Below are 23,018 nucleotides of genomic sequence, written 5' to 3' on the forward strand. Positions count from 1 at the left end.
GAGGAAATGTAGATTCTCCATCTTCGACTTTTCAAGACTTGCCTTACGTAAATCCTTGGAGCTCAATGCTGGAAATGTGTCATAGTCCCTGGAAGAGAGGAGCTGATGGTCTCGTCTAGACCGGTCTCTGTGCCCTTCTTCAGCCCCAGGCAGGGGCTGTTTGCTGGGACAGGGAGTGAGATGGGAAGTGTGTTCCTCGCTGGGAAGCTGAGCCAGAGAGTGAGTCTGAGTTAGTTCCCTCCCACGTGGTGCAAGCTTCAAAACTCAGAATGCCCTGTCGAGAGCAGAGGGTCGTGAACAGAGGAACAACCTTTAAAAGTGGTCCAGTTACATCCATTTTCACTTACTGTGTGTGCACACGCATGTGTACATGTGCCCACTCGTGTCCTTTTAGCAGGTGGGAACACCCCCTTCAGAATCAGAGGATTTTGCTGTTTTAAATAGAAATTTCCAATGAAGAGACATCAGAGTTTAAAAAGAAGAAAACTCTTGGTTGGCTGAAACGAGCAGATTGCTACCCAGCAGCGGTGGCCCCTCTTCAAGGTTGCACAAGCACAGAGTCGAACAAGTTACGACCAAAAAGAAATGAAGCTAGAGAAAACTGCATCTGTTTGGAAGAAACTCAATTTGTTTTGTTGTGCATAAATAACCCGACCAGGATATGTGTGCCCAGCTCGCTGTGAATGCATTTAAGTCATTTTCATTTGATTGGGGAACTGGGATAAACTTGCAGACAGACCTTTGGGAAATCACTGCCGGCTCATGCTACATGACATTCCTGGCTCTGTTAAGTTCCTAGCGTCTTGGGGAGTCCTATACAGTGATTTGTGAGGAATCCTTTGATCATTTGAAAAACCTCCTCTCTGCTCAGAAGGAAGGTAGAAGAGGTGTCTGGTTGGACTGTGTGCTGGACGTTCTCACGATGACCACATCAGCTCTGTACCTCCCACGCTGGGTCCCCGACACCTTCTAAATCATTTCGCAAACAGCTGGATTCCAACATGACTGCCTTCATTTGTGCATCTGAAAAATTAGGAGCGATCCTGATCCACTGATGGCTAGCAGAGCCACGATTTTCTTTCCCTCTTGATGGTGGTCAGCAGCTTGAGCTCGTTTTGTTCACGTTGCTGAGTCTAATGGGATTAGAAAAAAAAAATTAAAAAAGAGAAATTTTTAAATCTGCATTAGGAAGAATAATTTGTCATTTGATTTTGGTTTCAGTAGACTGGAACCCTTGAGACCCTTGGTCGGAACAGTGTAGGTGGAACAGTGTGTTGAATTGGTGGCTTTCCACTTTTTAGACAAAATCTAGTGTCAGATACACCTGTTTGTATGCATGTACTAATGAGGATGCAGAATAGATAGAAATAGGTCCTCTGGTAAGTTGGTAAGGGACGATGATAAGGGGAAAATGGGAGAGGAGGGAGGGAAGGAAGAAAGAAAGAACACAGACACACGAAGGACTAATCAATCTTCATACATGAACGAGGCCTAGCATTTTTTGATCTATACTATTTAATTCATCCTTTGCAAAAATACTGATTGAGACTCACTAAGGTCATCTCATCATCTGCCAGTGGGTCACAACCAGAAATCTGACTGGAATATTGGTCTGACCAGTAAGGAAGCCGGGAGCCCCCGCCTTTGACTCTCCCCTGGTCCAAGCTGCCTCGGGGCCCTAACTACCGCCTTTGTGCCAGCTGCTTTGGTTCTCACTGAGCGGCTGGTTGGTGGACCCAAATGCCTGTCCTGTTAAGGTGGTCACATCACTCCTGAACCCAACCATCGAGTCTGTGACTAAACAAAGAATGAACAAAGCAAAAGGAACCAAACCCTTTCCCAGTGGAGTATGATAATATTCTGCTTTGCATCTTGGGAGAAAGAAAACGTAATGGTGTTTTATATTTGAGTGAACCTCACTGAAGAACTGTGTCTCAGAGGTGCTTTTCATAGTCTTAAGTAACAGCAAAGTGAACTTAAGTGGGAGAGAAAAGAGAGAGGACATTTTAAAAACTCTGCATTTAGCCATTAATTGAGCTCTGAGAGCCCTCGGTGAACTAGTCTTTGGTTCTGCACCTTCTTGGACGGATATAGGTAGCTGTGACAATGTCCAGCTTTCATTCATTTTCAGTGTATTAGGTAAGGGACAGATGACCCAGTGTGTCACCTGTGACTTCCATCTTTTAAAATGATCCCTTCCTATGGAGAGCAGATACTCCCCTACCCCCTCCGTGAATGGTCAGAACGGTCAGATTGAAATAAGGAAGTTTTTTTGGTTGCTGGAGGTGACGGATTGCAGCAACCAGCTAAGCTTTTAAAAGCATACATATTGAAAAGAGAAGATATGTCTTGGATTCCGCCCACTCCAGAAATCAGCAAAGAGAGAATTCTCTCAATTAAACCATGATATAATATCCATCCCACCCTTGGGGCATTACTTCTGCTATGTTGATGCAAATGGGCATCACATTGACAGGCTTCCCACGCCCTGGCAATCATTAATTATGCCAGAGGTGCTGGGGATCGGTATAGTGATTCAGAAGAAATGCAAGTTGACAACGTTCACCTCACCTTGCTCTGGAGTACCATCTCAGGACCGGTGACAGGCCTGTTGTGTCTCTTTACAGTGTATTTTCCCACACTCTTTAAAATAGGAAAGAGGTTTTTCAAAATAATTTTTGCTCTGAATTCGCTGATCTCATGGAATGTGAAGAGCCACTGCTAAGTCTTATGAGAAAATCAGAGAAGAAGACGCGAGGGGCTAAAGCAGCTTGTATACTTGAAAATATCTGCAAATAATTTTCACTTATTATAAATATATAATATTGACACATCTGTAGATATGGTGCCAGCAACATAAAAATGCTAAAGGACATTTAAAAGGGCAGTGGTCTCAATTCTGACAGAGCCAGATTCTCTCATCTCATGAATGTCTATAAAAGAACACTATTCACACACTAAAATAGTGGATTTTTTTTTTTTAAACTTCACACAGGCAATTATTTCCATCTTAATCTTAGAGAGAGGAAGTCGAACGGATAGTTAAATGTGCTTGGAATTATGCCGATGACTTTTTTACTGTCCTGTGAATTTTCTTATTGAAAGCTCAGTGAACTTCTTCATTTAAAAAATAAGAATCAGTTCATGCTCTTTGCCCCTGGTAATCACCAGGGCACCACTGTCATTGCAAGTACATTAAGGACCTACCTGTCTATATCCCTTGCAGTCTTTTCTTTCTCAAAATCTGCAACTTACAGCCTTAGATGGATCCTTCCCAACTGGGAGCCTCTGTGTCCCTTGGACATTTGGGCAGGGCCTGGGGCTTGGTGTTATTTTTAATTGCCTAATTAGGGAGAAGGTTCTACTGGTATTTGGTAGATGAAGCTGGGATACCATTCAACATCCCTTGGTCCACAGGACCAGCCCTACAACAAAGAATTTCTGGTCCAAAATGTGTATAGTGCTGAGGTTGAGAAATCCCACGTCAAGTATTGGCAGAGGTACATACGGGCACATATTAGAAACGGGACTCCCCAACCAGATATACAGATTAAATAATGCACTTGTGGGAATTTCTCAGGTTTCTAGCCTATGGTTTGGTTATTTATCACTCTATTTACATTTGTTCTTGTTTGATGAGGAATATCTGGGTGGGCTAGGGGTGCAACTCAGTGCTACCACTGAGCTCTTTCTTAACAGGCACAAGGCCCTGAGTTCCATCCCCAGCACTGCAAACAAAAAACAAGCCACAACAAAACAGCCGGGGAATTGTGATACTTTTTACACCCTATACACTGACTGAGCATACTTTAAATGATAAATTTATTATGTATGTCAATTGTAAGGGTTTGATGGCTGTCAAAATCCCAAATAGCAGTGGCTTAAATAATGTGGAAGTTTGTTTCTCTTTTATTTAGAAGTCCACATGCCTGCAGGGTGTTTAAGCCCCTTCTACCTTGTTCTGCCAGTGTTTGCACACAGCCTGTGTTTCATGGTGTGATGTGGCTGCTTTGGCTCTCACCATCACATTCACATCCTATACAGCAGGAAGGCAAGAAGGATTACAGCCCAGAGGATGTCCACATTACTTCCGGTCATCCTGTTGTCTGGAACTTGGCCACCCCTGGCTCTTGTCTGGGATAGTATGCTGGCCAGGAGTACTTTGCTGGCCATTTGTGTGCCCAGCTAAAACTCAAAGGAGTTCCTTTGTTAAAGAAAGGAGAAAGCATGGATGTGGGAGGACAGCTAGCTGTCTCTGCCTCAGGTGTCTTGTTTAGGTTAATTCAAGGTCAGGAACTCGAAGGCTGGTTAATAATTCCAGATGGCCTTTGGTCAGGATAGAGTTCAGCGTCAGCAGTGGCCTGTTATTTCACTGTTATGTTAATTCTGAACAGTTGACTCTGTGCCTGGACTCCCTCATTTGTAAATCTCTAATAATAATAAAAAATAATACGTAACTCTGAGGGTGGGTGGATTAATGGAATAATGGAGTATTATATACATAAAATCCCCAGAACCAGGGAGTCGGCACAGCCAGCGCAGCCGAGCCCTCTCCACATCACCGCAGGGCTCCCTGCATCTGACTCAGGGGTTGCTGCCAGCCCATTTGAACCTTAACTTATTAAGCACATTAATGTCATTTGGTCTTTAAATCAATAAATATTGGTTACTCTGACCTGGTTTTGTATCATAGCCACCATTACCCCGTCCTTAATAAAGTATCAAAATATGAGATTTGATTTGATATTGACACTAATGCTAAGTTGGAGTGACAAGGGCATATGCTAACTTTTTTTTTTTTACGTTGTAGATGGACACAATTCCTTTATTTTTATGTGGTGCTGAGGATGGAACCCAGTGCTTCACACACGCTAGGCAAGCGCTCTACCACTGAGCTACAGCCCCAGTCCTTATGCCAACTTTTTGACCACTGGGTTGCCTGCCTCTGAGCTCAGAGCCACATGCATGGGTGGACAACTGTGAACTCGGTGTAGGCAAGGGATGTGGCATCTGCTTTGTCACTATAGGTAATATCACCTCACATTTGACCCTTTCTGCACAAATGCCAGAGAGTTCTGGTCTGATCCAAAAAAGTTCATGAAACTCATGATAATTAATTCTTCCTAAATTCCTCCATAAAGACATTTAAAAACTCATAGTGGAAAAATTTCAGCTCAAAAAAAAAGATCTACAAATGGCAGTGGCTGTCTTACCTGTTAGAGTACTTCAGCACCACATAGCCAATAGCCTTCCCTGAAATTCTGCCTCATCGGCTATAAGAAGCATCAAGACTAAATAATGTCAGAACATCTGTGAAGATGCAAACATCCGTGCACACACACACACACACACACACACACACACAGAGGACATCCTGCATTGATGGGCGAGTAGTGGAGCCCCTACAGCACATGTGTTTGCTGTTAGGTCATTACATACTTTTTATTAGAGTGAAATATGAAAGCAGGCCAGTATCTCACCTACTCTTCAGTGATAGAAATGCTTGTCATGTCTATTTGAATGGAGCAGGATATATTTTCTATGGGTTATAACATACTCTGGTGTGGACATGAAGTTAGTGGGGAGAGCTGGACTCCTGCACACAAACTTTTGTCTTGGTTTTCCTCTCAAAATGTCTCTCAAGGCAAATTTAAAATTAATACAGTGCTCTCTAACTTACCAAAGGGTGGTTGTCAAACATCTTCAGCAAAATCATAATGGTATTAGAAGCCCGTCCCCCAAAAAAATGTTTCTCGAAGTCTTTTTGGTCTTTACAACAGGAGATTCAGTAAAACGATTCTATATCCATCTAATCATAGATGCAGTGGGAGAGAATGATGGTGACCTGTTTATGATGGCAGTTTATATTATTATCAACAGAAAATGGTAAAGAAAACCATTCCACACAATCATTTGGAAATGAATGTTATTTACACTGACTGGCATCAAAAATCTTTGCTAGGCTGGCTAAAATTGTAAATGCTCAGAGGGAATGTGGGTTTAACAACAATACAATGCAAATTTGCAGAATAAATTATTTCCACTACACCACAGAAGCCAACTATCACAGTCAAGTGCTTAAAATTAATTCAAAGACTTGAAGTAGCAAGTTTTAGAGTTTGGGTTTCTCCAAGCAAAAGAAGAATTCCACTCTTATCCTCTTTCTTTTTTAAAACAGTGAATATAGGAAATAAAAACCCCGGAAGAAGCAGGTGGGAACAAGGACTTACGTTGGCAAACAAGCTCCAAAGCAGAGAGGAAAGACAAAGCTCTTTTCCTGTGGGGCCGCTCTGTGGTTCTCCAGGTAGGGGGTGCTGGGCCTCGTCTTCAAAGTTCAGAGACTCACAGACTTCACCTGGACCTGAGGCTCAGGCAAGTGCTGGTGAGCAGCTGTCATTCAGGAGGAGGATGATCCTCTGGCAGTTACTATATAAGAGCAGCGTGTATTAGTCAGGGTTCTCTACAGGACAGAATCAACAAGACGTACGATTATTAAAAGGGGATTTATCAAGTTGGCTTACACGACCGGAAGCTGGATAGTCCACAATGGCCATCTGCAGGCTGGAGAGCTGCAGGAACCAGTAGCTGTGCAGGCCAAGAGGCTGAACAAGAGGGATCAATGATGCCACCCTAGTCCGAGACCAAAGGCTTCCGGAAACTCCCTGGAGAATCACTGGCAGAGTCCACTTTGGAAGAGTGACGAAGCAAGAGTCCGATATCCTCAGGTGATCACAGCACCCATCAAGAAGAATCGGACTTGCATCTGCTGCTGCTCTCTTGTTCTTCCAAATTTTATTCCATCCAAATTACCTTCCAAATTACCATACCTGCCCACACTTAGGGAGGGTCTCCATTTCAGTTGGCCACCCCACATGCCTGTCATTCCTAGACACATCCTCTTAAACATCTGCATCTCTTAATCTAATCAAGCTGACAATTCAAATGAGCCATCACACATTGAAGGAGCATTTGCAGAGGTCAATGTGAAGCTTTGTAAAATAATTTCACCTAAAGGTAAAGAGTTTACCTCTAAGAGCAAGATCTACATTTACACTTTGTTCTGTGGAGTCTCTTATCCAACTCGATTCTGGTTTGAACCTGACATGAGTTTTTTGTGGGAACTTCCAGTTTTTGTTTGGGGATATTAGATTACACTCGATTCTACTGATTAATAATTATGGTAGTCCCAGAATTGTGTAACTCAGAGCACTGGCCCTAAGAGATCAATATTCTTTATAAAATGTAACTCATTGTCTCTGACTTGGAACTATCCTGGGGAGGACATCCTAGTGGACACACCTCTGGACAGTGGGTGTGGTTCCGTTAAGTGTGTTTGAATGGGGCACTCAATTCTTTTTTACTTATTTATATATGATTTATTAACCAAATGGCTCCAAATCGTACTCAAAGGGAATTAGAAGCCTTAGGTAAGGTATTCTACTTTAGCTGAGTAGAGAGAGCAATGAATTTCAGAAAAAAAATTATAAGGATTTTCTTTTAAACTTCACTCCCCATATGTGACCTGTTCTTATCATCATTTAGTTTTTTCACATTCTGTCACTTGGAGTGGGGGGGGAAGAACAGCTGAAAGAAAAAAAAAAAAATGGCCCAATGAATCTATCATTATCCCAGTACCTGAGTGATGTGGCGACATCTTTGTAAGTCAGTGCAATCAGGCAGGAGCAGCCTTGGTCACCCTCCAGGGGCAGCTGACTATGATTTTAACATTGCTGGGTAGCACGTGTGGTTAATAGCCTAATCTAGGTATGATTGTTTGCCAATTTGGCAACTTCACTGTGGAAGAGGAAATCAACGTGCTGGTGCATGAGAGACGTCTTTGAAGACTCACTGTTTAACCCGTGGATCCATGGTTCCGTGCCAGAGCAGTATTGGTAATTTGGTGTTATTCAGTGTTGTGTTCTGCTGTGGGTGCTGCTGGTTTCCTCAACGATAGAAATAGCTCCACTAACTGAGTCTTGACAAGTACAAACCTTTTCAGTCAGTCTGTATATGCTTTTTAAATGGGACATGTAGAGGTCTCTAGGAGCTTTACCTGATTATCTCCTGCAAGGTTAGCCTGTGACCACATTTGCAGCTCAGGAGACACCAACAGGACCTCGAGGCGAATCCCTATGCTGAAAAAGCAGCCATACATTGCTGCAATGAGAATGTGGCAGTGTTCCAACTCGAGACGGGTATTTGTGAGTTCCCACTTTAATATTAAATGCAAAATTCTTTGTTCATGGAACATTAAGGTTACAAATGTGCGTATGCCAAGACTGGGAAAGAGTAGAAAATAAGATTCTCATGGTGACATCTGTTCTCCACTCTAGTGCATGCTCCATGATACGGTGTACGGTTTGAAGACCAATGAGTTATGCAAAGCTTGTCGTGTGTAGAGTGATCAAGGACCTGAACGTCATCGTGCGGGGAGCAGGGGGAGGCGCTGAAGTGGGAGCCATCCCCAGCCTGGTTCTCACTGTACAACCTCAGGCAGACAGTAAAATTTGCTTACCTGAAATTCTCTACAATCTAGAAAACCAGTGCACCTTCTTCTTCGCAGTGCTCCCTAGTTCACAGAAGATGAGACAAAGATTCTGCTGAGGGAACGTCTCCAAAGAATGTTAAACCTTTGCCTTCAATGTCAGAGGAAGTGGATTTCTGCTCTGGGGTGGGAGATGGCTCAATGCACACAGACCAGGACTTTGCAAGCCTTATCTGTGCAGAAGTGATTCACGTTAACTTACACAAGGCATGCATCTCTTCCGCCTCTCGCTGGTTAAATTTTAACCAAATCAACAAATAGTTATTGCCTTTCTATTTAAGATCTATGTAAAGAGAGAAGATAGCAAAAGACATGCTTTAAAGAGAACCAAGTTAGAGTGTGTAAGAACACACACACACACACACATACACTAGACAGTAACTCAGGGTATTCCCATTCTGGGAAAAAGGTAGTCCCTTCATATTTCTAAATTTATTATTATATCTTTCTGTGATTTGATCTGTAATCAAACTATTGCATTGACATTTTTATATTTAAGTTATTTGATTTCATTCTCAATTTGAAAATTGAAATGGAAAGAAAATGCTTTTTTAAAACATATCTATTTCTCCTGCTTTTGCTCAGCAACTTTGGAGTTGTATCACAAAGTGACTTAAAAATATCCCTAGGCTGTTGGATAGTTACATTTGTGGAGTGAACCAAAAACCAATTTCTTACTCTTTCCCAATCCTGAAATGATTAAATAGAAGTAGCTTAGATTTTTTTATTCATTTGTGTTGATAATGGTAATGCCCTAACTTTCATATTACAAGTGTGATTCCTCAGACTTCTTGTTAAGAGGAAATGCTTTTGGAGTAAGATTAGATTTACATCAAATCTTCCACATTCTAACTCCATTCCGTTCTTCAATGGAGACATTTATGCCACCTGGGAAAGAGGAAAAGTGAGCACATGACATCAGCCTTTTTAGTATCAGGTTCAAATGAGGTCACCAGCCTATAAGAGTCTGAGGTCAGCAGCTGCCAGTCTTCTCCCACTTTGATACAGAGATGAAAGTCCTTCACAAGAGGATGACATGCCCCATGTCACACCTGCGGAAGCTGTTGGGGTCATTTGGGCATGCTGGGTTCAGACCCCAGCTCCACACTGCACCCGAGAGCAGGGTACTTCCTTCATCATTCTGAGATTTGATTTTTCTCCTCTGTAAAATGAGGATAAAAATGAGACCAACCTTTATGTACTATTACAAGAATTAAATGAAATTATATAGCCTTAGCATAGTGCCCAGAACAAAATAAGTGCTAAGTAAATCTTAGCTATTCATCTGTAGAATTCCTGTTTCAACTACATCCTTAGCCACAGCTTCCTCCCTCATTAAAGAAAACATATAAATATTTAAATTACTGGTAATTAAGTCATACAGATGGCCTATTTTATTTATGTAAAAAAATACAATGTTTGCTGCCAATCATTATGTCACACTTTCATAGGTTAATACTAACAGTCTCTTCTCTACTCTCCCAGCTAGCAAGGTCTAAATGTTTGTGTTCTTCCAAAATAAATCCGCTGAAATCCTCACCCCCGAGATGATGGGATTAGGGGAGGGGCTTTGCAAGGTGGTTGGGCTGTGGCTTGGGGCTTTCATGATTAGCATAAATGCCCTTGTAAGAGAGGCCCCGAGGGGTCCCTGGCTGCCTCTGCCGTGTGAGGTCAGTGTGAGAAGATGGCTGTGTCTTAGGGAGCAGGCTCTCACCAGAGGCTGGATCTGCCAGCACCTTGATCTTGGACTTCCCAGCCTGCGGGGCTGTGAGAAATGTGTTTCTGTCATCTAGGAGCCCCAGGTCTATGCCCAAAGGGACGAAGGCACAAAGTATTTCTCAATCTTATTTCTTCGATTCCCACCTGGGAAAAAATAATTAAGCCAACTAACAGAAATCCCCCACCTTATAAAAACATGTGACTCTGCATAATCAAATAAACAGCATTTCTGAGTCAAGGAGAAAAATATGTGGTCAGTGTTACCTTAAAATGTTAAATCTGCCATCAACTAGCATAAATTTTATAATGTGCTAAAACCCAAGGTCAGGAGAAAGGCAAAATAGAGTGGTTGTATTTTCTATTAATATAGAATTCAGTAGGTTAGGAGCAGAGAGAGAAGAGGAGCACAGAAAATTTGAAACTAGATGTAGTCACACACAAGAATATTGCCGTGTCTGGGAGCTGATAAGGGCTTTAAGGAAATTTAGAAATCTTTAAAGGAATGGTTGATATGATCAAGGCTTGTCCATAAGAAAAGAAGACTCAAATAATTGAGAATGCCAGTGGACTCCAATCTTGGCCAGAAGAACTACAGGATCTCCAGGGGCTTACTTGAATAATATTTGGAAATGACAGTGACATGAATTTTAAATAGAAACATTAAATATTTTAAAGCTACTCTATAGGTGTGTGGTGCACAGCAATTACCATAATTTGGGGAATAAGTGAACATTAACATTTTAGTATTATAGAAACTATTATAGAAAATCTGAATTCTCAAATTATAGAGTATTTTCTTTATTTAATTTGGGTAGGGTATGGTGCTGGGCCTCAGACCCAGGGCCTCGCTCATGCCAGGCTGGCACTCTACCACCGAGCTGTATCCCTAGCCTTTTAGAATGTTTTGGAACGTTATTTTTTGTTTTGTTTTGTTTTTCTTGTTGCTGCCGTGGTGGAGATGGAACCCAAGACCTGGGACCTGCTAGGCAAGTGCTCTGTCATTGAACTACACCCTCAACCCAGAAAGGCTAATTTTTTAAACCACGGTGGTTTGTTCTTTTATTCATTCCCTCTTTTGGTCAACATGTACATATTGAGTATCTAACAATAAGCAAGAGAAACAAGAATTCTCCTATTCTTATCATCGAATGATGTTTGCCCTCAAAATGTCCTCACATGTTCCCGTACTTTATAACACATTGTAGAAGAAAACTTGGGGATTTAAAGATTCTGTATCCCATCATACAGTCTTGGGGAAGCTCCACACTTGAATGCTTATTCTTTTTCTACTCCAAGAAGAGTTGAAAAGCTGGGCATGGTGGGGCACATCTGTAATCCCAGTGCCTCAGGAGGCTGAGGCAGGAGGACTGAGAGTTCAGAGCCAGCCTCAGCAACTTAATCAGAGCCTCTCATAATAGAACAAAAAGGGCTGGGGGTGTGGCTCAGTGGTTAAGCACCCTTGTGTTCAGTGCCTGGTACCAAAAAAAGCAAAGAGAGAGAGAGAAAAGAGTTGAGAAAACAGTCACCATAGAGTCTTTCTGGGGCGAGTGAAAACTGAACTGAAAGAAGTTTTTTTAATTAAACTTTACATAAACGGTGCTCAGACTTTTAATATGCAGTGTGTTCACTTTTCATCCCTATAACAAATACCTGAGAGAACCAATTTATGAAGAGCAAAGGTTTCTTTGGGCTCACATTTTGAGGTTCCAGTCCATGACCCGGCAGACCTACTGCTTTTCGACCTCTGGTAGGGGAAGCACATCGTGACCAGGGCACAGGGCAGAGCAGAGCCCCTCACTGCAAGGCCAAGAAGTGGAACAGAGGACAGGCAAGGAGCTGGAGTCCCACCATCCCCATCCAATGACAGATGGGCCCCCTGGACCCCGCCTCTTCAGGGTTCCTCCACCTTCCAATAGCAGCAAGCTGGGGACTAAGCCTTCAACACCCGGGCCTTGGGGACATTGAGCATACAGGCTGTAGCATGCAGCAACCCACCCAGACGTGGAAACCAGGGAGAGGCGGGGACAGGGCAGGTAGCCGAGATGAGCAGAGACTCTGAGGGACACTGTGCTTTCTCCTGGAGCAGGCGCAGGGGCTGCCCGGTGAAGCCCTTGGTGAATCTGTGTGATCGTTGATGCTCCCTCTCCATGGTTGGCACATACAGGAAAGTTTAAAGTGGAAAAGCACTGATTGTAACAGACGATCTTTCTGGTGAGATAGATTTAGATTTTCCTTTTTGGTCTTAGACTGTGATGTGATGAGTGGTTAAGAGTAAGCACTCGGAGGTTGGTATTCTTTCTCGCTTTTTTAATTTTTGTAAAATGGGAATGCTAATGATGGTACCTAAGGTGCAGGGCTGTTGTGTGGTTAAATCTAATGTGGAAAATGCCGGGCAGTGCCTCGCACAGTGGTGAATCCCCCCTGCGTGAAAGCCGTGGTCGTCAGTGGGCATTGGCTCCTGGATGTACCGTTACAAACCCCAGGACTGTTTTGCACAGTGATCATAAACTGCCCAGATGGAAGTTTACCTGTTAGAATCGTAGCCAATGAGAATCCGTTTTTCTCACATCACAAGGAAATCAGAATCAGGGGGTGTAAGGCCGGTGCTGCTGTCTCCGGAACACATCGAGGACCAGCTTCTAATCTTCTGCTCTTCCGCCCTCATCAATGGCTTTCAACTTCATGGCTGAAAACTGCTGCACCTCCAGGCACCGAGGGGAAGAGCTGAGTCAAGGCAGAAGCTTTCTGACAAGACCGTCTTTGGGGTTTGGGGTCTGGGGGGTCAGAGTGTCAGAGAAACTCTCTGCAGGAACGGACACCTGAATCTCATTGTCCAGAACTGCTTCGTGACCTGCCCCTAACAGAAGTGGGAGTCAACAGGGAAGGTGTATGTTTGTAACTGGGCACATTGTCACCTTCAAAAAGAAAAAAACAAAAGGTAGTTTGTTGGATATCAAGTAAGTAATCATCAGTATCTGCCAGAAACACAAAAAGAAACGGCTCAACCCCAGGGCCTGTTGATTTTCTACCAGAGATTTATAGATGTCCTAGAGACATGGTCACTGGTCTTTGTAACTAAAGAGGCAATAGCCAAAGGCCTTCAGATGTGACTCCTGAGTCAACGTTTTCAGTTTGCCTCCACGTTACAGCGTAAAATCCATTTGCCACTTGGTGCAACAGACGGGTCGTGGAGTTGTGACTGTCTCATTTACTCAAGAAGCGTTTATGGAGGAAACACTGATCTTGAAATACAAGTAAAGGAAAAAGGTAGCAGCAACACCCAACTTTTCATGCGTTTTTTTAAATATTTATTTTTTAGTTGTAGTTGGGCACAATACCTTTATTTTATTTATTCATTTTTATGTGGTGCTGAGGATCAAACCCAGGCCTCGCGCGTTGTGGGGTGAGCGCTCTACCACTGAGCCCTAACCCCAGCCCCCAGGCATGATTTTTTTTTTAATGTAGAGGTCTAGATTCTGGCAGTGACTCTGTGTTTGGATGCTTAGGGAAGTTCTCTGTGGTGCTGAAGTTCTATGTGATCAGCCTTGCTGGAATTAGGGGTGCCTGGCCCCAGTCATTTTCTACACCAAGGTCAAGTTCCCTTCTGTTGATTTTTAATGACCAGTGTGAAAAACCAGATGTAGAAAACACACAGTTCCTCATCATCTTATCAGATTTCAAGTCAGTCAATAACTGTTGCATCTAACTGTTGCCCAGCACTAAGCAATAAAATGTCATCTAGTTTTCCTGGGAGGATCCTTCCCAGGCAGCTACATGCTAAGAACCAGTTGCACAAGGTTTGTGGAAGCCTGAGGCATTGATTTCTCGTGGCTTGGGGGAGCTTGACTGTGACTGTGGTTTGGTTTCTGCTCTCCCAGCCACTAGCCAGGTTACCTGGGGGAATTACCTAAGTTCTCTCAGCTTCACTTTCCTTATTTATAAAAAGAGACGATTCAACAAGATGATCTTTAAGGTCCTCCTTGAACTAAGGATTGGAGCAGGATGGAGACTCACCTACCATGGAGACTGTTCCCAACCTAGGCAGATTGAAGGGTGCCTTAGGGTGGGGAGGGACTTGGTTCATGCTTCATTTTTTTCTCATGAAAATAAAAGGGTTGGATTAGAAGAGCTCCAGGTCCTCTACTTGATCTAATGTCCTGTCCAGTAGAGTTTGATAGAGCTTCCTCACAAATTCTACCAGATGAGTTGTTTTCATGGAAATTTTTGGAGATGTTTTTGATGGATTTCATCTTCCCAAGACCTGTGCGTGTGCCTGCAAAAGCCAAAATAGAGTTCAGCATTAAAGATTGAAAGGAGAACAAGGAAGTTCAAGGCTGTGAACTCTTCTATGTGTAGGAATCTTCACCCAGTGGTTTTTAATTGGCCACAGATTAACAGAACTATTGCTCAATTGTGTTGTTCTAGTAGTTGGTTGGATTGACACCTTGACCAGCAGAAAATCCTGTTCTTTGACAAAGTGTTTGAATTGTTCCTCCGTTACTCCAAGACCTGCAGAGAGGTGATCATAGGAAACTACTGGTTCTGTTAGGACCTGCCATGAGCAGCACCGCTGGTACCTTGTGCAGGATCCCTAGTGATCAGTAAAATGGTGAGACAGGTCATCGGTGCCAGCCATCTGCAATGTGGCTTCTGTCCTCGTGCTGCAAGAAAGATCCTCTGAGCCAAAAGGGTGGATGTTGTCAAGTTACCCTCCGTTGAAATGACCCCTCCAAGTTGTTTTTAAAGAGATCTAGAAGAACTGCAAGCACTAAGGAAGAGAAACCCATAAGAAGCATAAATCACAGCTGGCTCTTCACTCCGTTAGCAGCCCCCACAAGGTGGACGCTTGTTTTAGGCAGAGGCAGAGCGGAGTGCAGTGAGACCAGAGCATGGGGCCTGTCAGAATTGGCCCGACCAGAGCGTCCCATGCCCAGCCTGGGGAAGGACCTGACAGGTCCGTCTCTCCAGGAGTATGGAGGGCGGCACAGTTTCAGTGTAAGTTATGCCTCAAAACTTGCCAGCCTTGATGATGAAAGAAATAAAAGATCAAGATCCATATTTCATAACGGAAAACCCAGGCGGCCCCAGAGCCGCTTCTTCCGTGACCAGCTGACGTGGCTCCAGTTGATCTAGATAGTTATTTATGAGTCGAGGTCATATTTTGGCCAATCTTTTACTTACAGCTTTACCCAAATAAAGCCTCCTCTCTCAGCATTTCTCTTGCCAAAGCCAGGTTGGGAGATGGTTCTTGGAGAGGGTTATTTTTGTCAGGGAAAGCAGCGATCTCCTCACACAGTAAAATGCCCCAGCAAAGCGCCCCGGGCACCAGATACAGGGCAAAGGGGTGTCCAAATTGAAAGGAAGCAAACTGAAGTCCTTTCCTTTGTCCCCTGGTTTTTGATATTTGGGTTTTGAATTTTTATTGTTTGTTAGTGTGTTTGTGTGTTTTTTTTTTTTTCCCTCTTCATTGATTTATTACCCAAAATGCTCCCCAAATGGCAGCGAAAGGCCCAAGGGATCACTCTTCATTAACAACCAGTTTACTCAGAGGGACTGGGTTTTTAGGATGTTCCTGTTGGATCTTCGTGTTAGTCAGCTGCTCTTTACTTTGACCAAAATACCTGACAGGAATTGCTCAGAGGAGGAACAACTTACTTTGGCTGGAGGCTTCAGAAGGTTCAGTCCGTGATCCACCAGCTCCAAGGCAGAAACATCATGGCCCGAGGGCTTAGCCAAAGAAAGCTGCTCAGCTCGGGGAACTGGAAAGTGGGGAGGGACAAGGATAAACCCCTCCTGGGCGTGTCCCCAGAGACCTGCTTCCTCCAAGGCCTCACCTCCCAGCAGTCCATTCAGCTCTCAGTGGAGTAATCCAGCTAATTAACCCATTGGCTGGATTAACCCACTGATGAGGTCAGGCCCTCATGACCCTGTCATTGCCTAAAAGCCCCACCTCTGTGCGCGTGGGACTTTGGGGTCTATAACGGACCAAGACCCTACCAACCTTGCCCTTGGTCTGTCTTTACTCTAAATTTTGACATCCGTTCTAACATCTCTACGCTGGGGAATACCTTAGGCTGACCCTCGTAAGAAAAGAAATGGAAAGAAACCCAGCCTCTGGGAGCCGTTGCCAGATCCGCACACATGCACTTGTAACCGAGAACATTCCACCCAGAGCCAAGAACAGAAGAAAAATCCCTTGTTTGCTGTAGACGTTGGCATTGATTTCTTATGGCTTGGAGGAGCTTAAATGAGACTTGTGGGTTAGTCTCTGCGCTCCCCGACACTAGCCGGGTGACCCGGGGCAGTTACATAAGACCTTTCAGCCACTTTCACTTGTATGTGAAAAGAGACCATTGAACAAGATGGTCTTTAAGGTCCTTCTGGAACTAAGGTTCGGGACAGCCTGGAGACTTAGTCACCTACCATGGAGACTATTCCCAACCCTGTGCAGGGTGTAGGGTGCCCTGGACGGGGAGGGGTCTTGGAAATTATTGCTTCATTTTGTCCCCATGAAAATGGAGTTGGATTGGAAGGTATCCTAGTCCTTACTTGATCTGATGTCCTGTCAAGCAGAGTTTGACAGAGCTGCCTCCCCAATACTACCAGCTGACTGTGTTCTGTGGAAGCTTTTGGAGACGTACTGGGGGTTCATCTTCCCAGCCTGTGCCTGAGCTGAGACATGTGCCCTGGGATCCCTAGGTTGAGGCCTATTGTCCGTCACACTGTACCTTGGCCAGTTAGACCTCATCACCGTGGATGAGGGGCCTCGGTTCACTATAAACTGAGATGCCCGGTGCAGAGTCGAGGGGTTCCCCTAACACTCTGCTCCTGTTTTTCCAGCTGTACTGGGGGATCAAAGGGCTCGCTTCTGCACACCCCTTTGCTTCATTGGACAGAAAAACTTAGCAGGGGGTGTAGCTCAGTGTTTGGGCATGTGTGAGGCCCTGGTTTCAATCCTCGGCACCAACAACAAGAAAAACGACCCAAATGATGCTCAAGGTGGGAAAATAGAGAGACATCCGATTGCAAAACACCAAGTAACCAGGAGTTAATGGGTAATTCATGCATATTTCAGGGATCAGAGTGGTGTATGAAAAGAAAATTAAGGAGACAAAGTCCTCTGAGACTCTGAATAGAGAAAGATCATCATTAGACAAGTATTTTGTTCGAAAAGAAATGGAGATCTTAAGTATACACTTGCTGCTACTTTTTCTTAAATTAATGAAACAAACACTAAGGGGTATGAGATGACAGATGAAGAAAATCCACATTTTTTTTTTTTAAATGCCTGTATTCTACTCTGTTTGGGGACTTTGGAACTGATTCAAAATCAGTTACTGACATGTATACTTTTCTGTTTTATATATTATGTGTCAGTAAAAAATTGTCAAGAATCAAATTCCTTGACAATCTAAAAGAAGGTTGTCAGTTTTCTTAAGCAAAACAAAAGAAGATAATTAAGATGGAAATGTGGAAATGGGTTCAGCTGGCTGCACACGTTGCTGCTGATAGTGAATTCGGAGAGGTCTTCCAAGAGCGCTGGGGTTTGGGGAAAAGCTTGTCAAAAGCTAGAACCGAATATCCAAAGTCCTAAGCCAAGAGTTGCCACAGGAAGGGTTTTCAGTTAAGAAAATGAGCCAGCTAACCATGGCTGAAACAAACAGGGACGTGTTTTCCAGAAGTGGGTGAGCGCTAGCATTCATTCAGCTACAGAGAGATGCCGTCAAGGACCCTGAGCGCTTTCATCTTTCCTTCACTCCATCCTGGCAGTTGGCTATCATCCTATCCTCATGCTTCATATTCACAGAATGGCTGCCACAATCCCAGACATTTCTTCTGTGATCAAGGCAGGAAAAAGAAGACAACCCACATCCCATCATATCTTTCCTTTTATCAGAAAATCCACAGGCTTTACCCTTTTCATTGGCCAGCACTTTAGCACATAGCTGCCCCAGCTGCCTTCCCAGTAGGAGAGGGCAGGGAGAAGGAAAGTTGAATATGGCCATTGGGTTAACCCGTGTCTGCCAGAGAGACTGTCTTAAAGAGAATCAACTTGTGGCTTCATGCTGTTGGGAGGAAATAAGGATATAAAATCTTTGGGAGTACGGCACAGGACTGCAAACCTTTCCACTAATAGAATCATAAAAGCACCTCTCTGGAGTGGCGCTAAAATGCCTGTTTGGAAGGCAGGTAGCTTTATATTTCCCCCTGAGTTGGTGAGAGACCTTGATTAATACTGGTAGGAAGTTCCCAGTTGTGCCTGTGTCACTTGGACCCTTTCATTCAGTCATTCATTTATTAAACAAATATATACTAAGCACTGATAGTGTATCAAGTACTGTGCTCATGCCGAGGGTCCACAGATAAATCACAGAGCCCCATCCCCCAGGGACTTGACAGTCTACCAGGGAAGGCAGGCCAGAGAACCTCCAGAGGAAGCTCTGCTGCTTGTTGCGCTGTGCTGTGTGCTTTACGTCATATTGATAGAGAGAGATATAGACATGTGTAGATGATACGCGAGATGTGTTGGTCCACTTTCCATTACTATAACACAATGCCTGTAATGATCAACTTAAAAAGAGGGAAGGCTTATTTTGGCTCACAGTTCCATAGGTTCCAGTCCGTGGTCAGTTGGCCCTGTTACCTTGGGACTGTGGTGAGGGACACATGTGGAAGGAAGTTCACAGGGAAGCACCCTACTCAACACATGGCGGTCAGGAGCAGAGGGCCTGGGTTCCAGTATCCCCTTAGAGGGCATGACCCCAATGACCTAAATGCCTCCCGCTAGGCTCCACCTCCTAAAGTTCCATTGCCTTCAAGAGTGCCCCGAGCTGGAGACTAAGCCCTTAACTCGTGGGCCTTTAGGGAGCATTCGGTCTCCAAACTGTAGCATTATGTGAACAAATAATAGACGAGGCAAAGTGGTACAATGGAAGTCTTTCTAGAAGGGCTTCAGGGATGAGGAGGGGAAGTTGATTCTAGGGAACTGGAGAAGCTGCATCGAGGGGATGGAATCTGAGAGAGGCCTGAGAGCAAGTCGGGGTGGTGTGCAGAAGTGGTGGTGTGGGAGCAGCTGTTGGTGGAAGAAGAGTTGATTTAAAAGCTTAGAAGGAAATCCTTGGTTCCCACTCCGACCAGCGACTGGGTGATGGGAGGAGGCTGGTGGAGGACAGTGGAGGACCTCAGAAGCCACAGGAAGGTGTTTAGAATACAGGCAAGACGTGATCAGACTTGTGCCCCAGGGAGAGCTCCTCGGAGCCTCTGGGGGGAGGAGGGGCTGCAGGAAGGCTGAAACTTGGCAGCCGAGAAGCTGTTTGGGAGGGTTTTGCAACAATCTTGGTGAGAGATAATGACTCAAAGTAGAAGGGTTCTCTCTAGAAAGATCTCTGAGATGAGATGGGCAGTTTGGGTGACCGCTTAGATGTGCTGAAAGAAGGAAAGGGAGACATCAAAAATGATTCTGAGGTTTTCACGTTCATTTGGGTGGAAATGAGGAAGAGGCACAAGTCTGGTCCTGTCTTGCCCTGGGTTCCAAAGTTCTCCGAGGCCAAACGCCTTCCCGTGGCTTCTCAGGTCCTGTCCCTTCTGAGATAGGGTCAGATGGCCTGAGATAGAGACAGATTTGCCATGGTTGATGCAGACATCAGAGAGGATGGGAGCCACCCCGGACAAGGCTTGGGTCTAGTGCAGGGCTGAGGTGACCCATTCTAAGAGCCCTCACCAGGATACCTGCTGGCCTCACCCTGAGCTTCACAGATGTCATCGTTTTCTAGGCCACGGAAGGAACGGACTTCTGTGATGCTTGAGCTTCTCCAAGTACATGACTAATACTTGAAAGAATCATCAAGAGACTTCTTTATTTTTAATTGCGCCTACTTGTTGGGTCTGTGACCCAATTAATTCCTTCTTGCTGGGAAAGTTTTCAAAGACCCTGTACCCTCTTGACCTCTCCTAATCATTTTGACTGTCGTCCTCCTTTGAAGTGCTGTTTTGATTGCACACTTAAAAGGAGCTGCCTGAAACACCCCTCGTGACGGTGTGGCTGGAAGGCCCACTGCTTGGGCTCAAGGACCTTGTCTGAGAGTGGCTCCTGCCTTCAGAAGCTCACCTGGCCCGCGCCTCCCTTTCACCCTGCCTTCCCCACATCCCCACCCCTTGCCTTTCAGCGGTTTTGAGTCCCTCATCCTACCTTAATAGGACCAGCTCTTCTCCCGAGGCCCAGAGAGTTTTAACAAACACAGATCAGTCAACAAGTGTGTGTTATCAGTGTTGGGCTTGCTGGCAGGAGCTCCCAGCAAACAGAATTGCAGAGTCGCCATCCCCCCATCTCCAAACACAGGTCCCTATTTGTTTCTTCTTTCCTTAGGTGACGCCATCTGGCAAATCTTCATTCAAATGAAAATCAATCCAGTTACCCAAATACAGGTGGAAGAGTGTGTTTGGGAAGCAGTTTTAGCCAAATTGTGTGAAGTAGAGTGCTTTTTCCTGCCGTTGCCTCTGACCAGTGGTCTAAGCATTTCCGTCGCTTGGGTCTTATGAAAAGTTCTTCCCATCAGTTAATTAGCACCACGTGGTGGTGTTGGGTTCTGTGATGTGGTTCTGCACTTTGAGATTCACAATAACGGAGGTAAAGGACAAGACACTAACTCAAAGCGTCTTCAGAGGAAGCCCAGATGAGTGTCCCCTTGGACATGTCCCCTTACCTCTTGTTGGCACTGCCTCCTGTCTCCTTAGATCACTGCAAAAGGGGTGTTTGTAAATCAGTTCATTGAGAAGTATGGACAGGAAAATGGGAGGTAATCCTGCAGATGGTTAGGAAAAAAGGAAAACATTTTTTTTTAAGTTTTTTTTTTAGTTATACATGGGCACAATATCTTTATTTTGTTTTTATTTTTATGTAGTGCTGAGGATCGAACCTAGTGCCTCACATATGTGAGGCAAGCACTCTATCATTGGGCCACAACCCCAGCCCAAGAAAAACTTTAAAATGGGAAGTTTTCATGTCCACTTATCCATGGCTGTGAGTCACATGCAGGTCACTCACCAGTTTCCTAAACACTGGACACTATTCTAGAAACCATAGTGTGCACTCTTGCACGAGGGAGTCTTGGGTGGAGCAGTACGTGGTGACCATCCCTGAATCTGTTTAAAACAAGTTCCTGGCTAAGAATTTTGCCCAACCCAGAACATAGGACAAAACTTTCTCCGTAAAGGGCAGGATGAGAGCGTTTCCTTTTGAAGGATGGGACTTTTGATATTTGCACTGGGATCTGAGATGTAGAAGACTGTGTTTAGTATCTTGAGGCAACAGTTTACATTTCTAAGATTTTAGCATGCAGTTCAGCCAGTCATTCAGAAAGTATTTATGGAGTGCCTATGGTATACTGGGCACAATGCTGTCAATCACTTGGGGAGTGGGTCAGCTAAAGACTTGGCAGTTGTAATTCACTGGATGCCACCTCACCTTTCTCAAGTGGCCTCCTCAGAGACAGGAAATGAGCGTGAGGACCAGCTGTGGGTCTTGTTTGCAGTCACGAACCACATCCTCTGGGAGAAGGCCTCTGCCTTAGCCCTCAGAATTGACCAAAATGAAGTGCCTCCCTGCTGCTCAGTCCCCTCCTCATGACTCTCTGTTCTCTTCACCAGAAACAGAAAAGATAGTCCTGGAGGCGGGAAACGGATTGCCATCCTGGAAGTTCAACGACCAGCTTTTCCCCTGCGACGTGTGTGGGAAAGTGTTTGGCCGACAGCAGACCCTGTCCCGACACCTCTCGCTGCACACAGGTGAGCGGACACCTCCCTGCCACGTCCTCCTGACTGTCACCAACCTCCGAGAGAAGTCGAGCTCCCCCTGAGAGAAATGGTTCAGGAAGTGGACCTCCGGGGCCTCATACCTGGCATGTTGAAGCAAGACCCAGGAAGGCTTTTCTGTTTGTCCTGGGAAGTTCACTGAGCTCCAGGGAGGACCCAGGAGGAGACACACACATTTCCACGTGCCTAGGGAAGATGCTGAGCTCACCAGCAGGTGGACAGTCTCCTCCCAAAGGTGCAGGGGAAGAGGCCTCACCCCGTCCTAGTGGTTTCATCTCATGGTGGAACAGTGGCGAAGGGGCCACCTTGGTCTTTTCAGTTTCCTGAACATTGGAGACTCTTCTAGAAACCATAGTGGGCACTCTTGCATGACGGAGTCTTGGGTGGAGCGGTACGTGGTGGCCATCCCTGAGTCTGCTTAAAACAAGTTCCTTAAAACAAGCCCTCATTGACATTTAACAGTAGACAGATAATGGGTGATTCTAAGAATGGGGGAAAGGAGCCAAATTCACAAGGAGTAAAACAGTAAAAAAATAAGTGAAGACATAATTTCACTCTTTATCCATTCACCCATTGACAGGCACCTGGGCTGATTCCATAACTTGGCTGTTGTATATGGTCTGCTGTAAACATTAGTGTGCATGTCTCACTGTAGTGTGCTGATTTTAGTTCCTTTGTTTTGTTTTTATACCAGGGATTGAATCCAGGGGTGCTTAGCGGCTGAGCCACATCCCCAATCCTTTTTATGTTTTATAAAGTGACAGGGTCTCACTGAGTTGCTGAGGCTGGCTTTGAACTTGCAGTCCTCCTGCCTCAGCCTCCTGAGCCACTGGGATTACAGGCCAGTAACAGGAAGGAGATGATCCCGAAAGAGACAACTTCACTTAAGTTTCATTAAGAAAAGCAAAGGAAGAAAATGTATCCGAAAGTAGGAAAGAAAGAG

At 44.7% G+C, this 23,018-nt stretch overlaps 1 protein-coding gene across 6 annotated transcripts in view; it reads left to right on the plus strand.

Moving 5' to 3' along the window:
* Znf827 (zinc finger protein 827) overlaps positions 1-23,018 on the plus strand; it is a 163,722-nt gene that overhangs the window by 121,753 nt on the left and 18,951 nt on the right. For all 6 annotated transcript variants that reach the window (XM_076864511.2, XM_076864510.2, XM_076864514.2 and 3 more), the window contains one exon: positions 21,911-22,048. In XM_076864511.2, coding sequence (XP_076720626.1) covers positions 21,911-22,048 — 138 coding nt within the window. The remainder of the gene's footprint in view (positions 1-21,910; positions 22,049-23,018) is intronic.

Source organism: Callospermophilus lateralis, chromosome 8 (genome assembly GCF_048772815.1).
Source record: "Callospermophilus lateralis isolate mCalLat2 chromosome 8, mCalLat2.hap1, whole genome shotgun sequence".
In the NCBI taxonomy this organism is placed as follows: Eukaryota; Metazoa; Chordata; class Mammalia; order Rodentia; family Sciuridae; genus Callospermophilus; species Callospermophilus lateralis.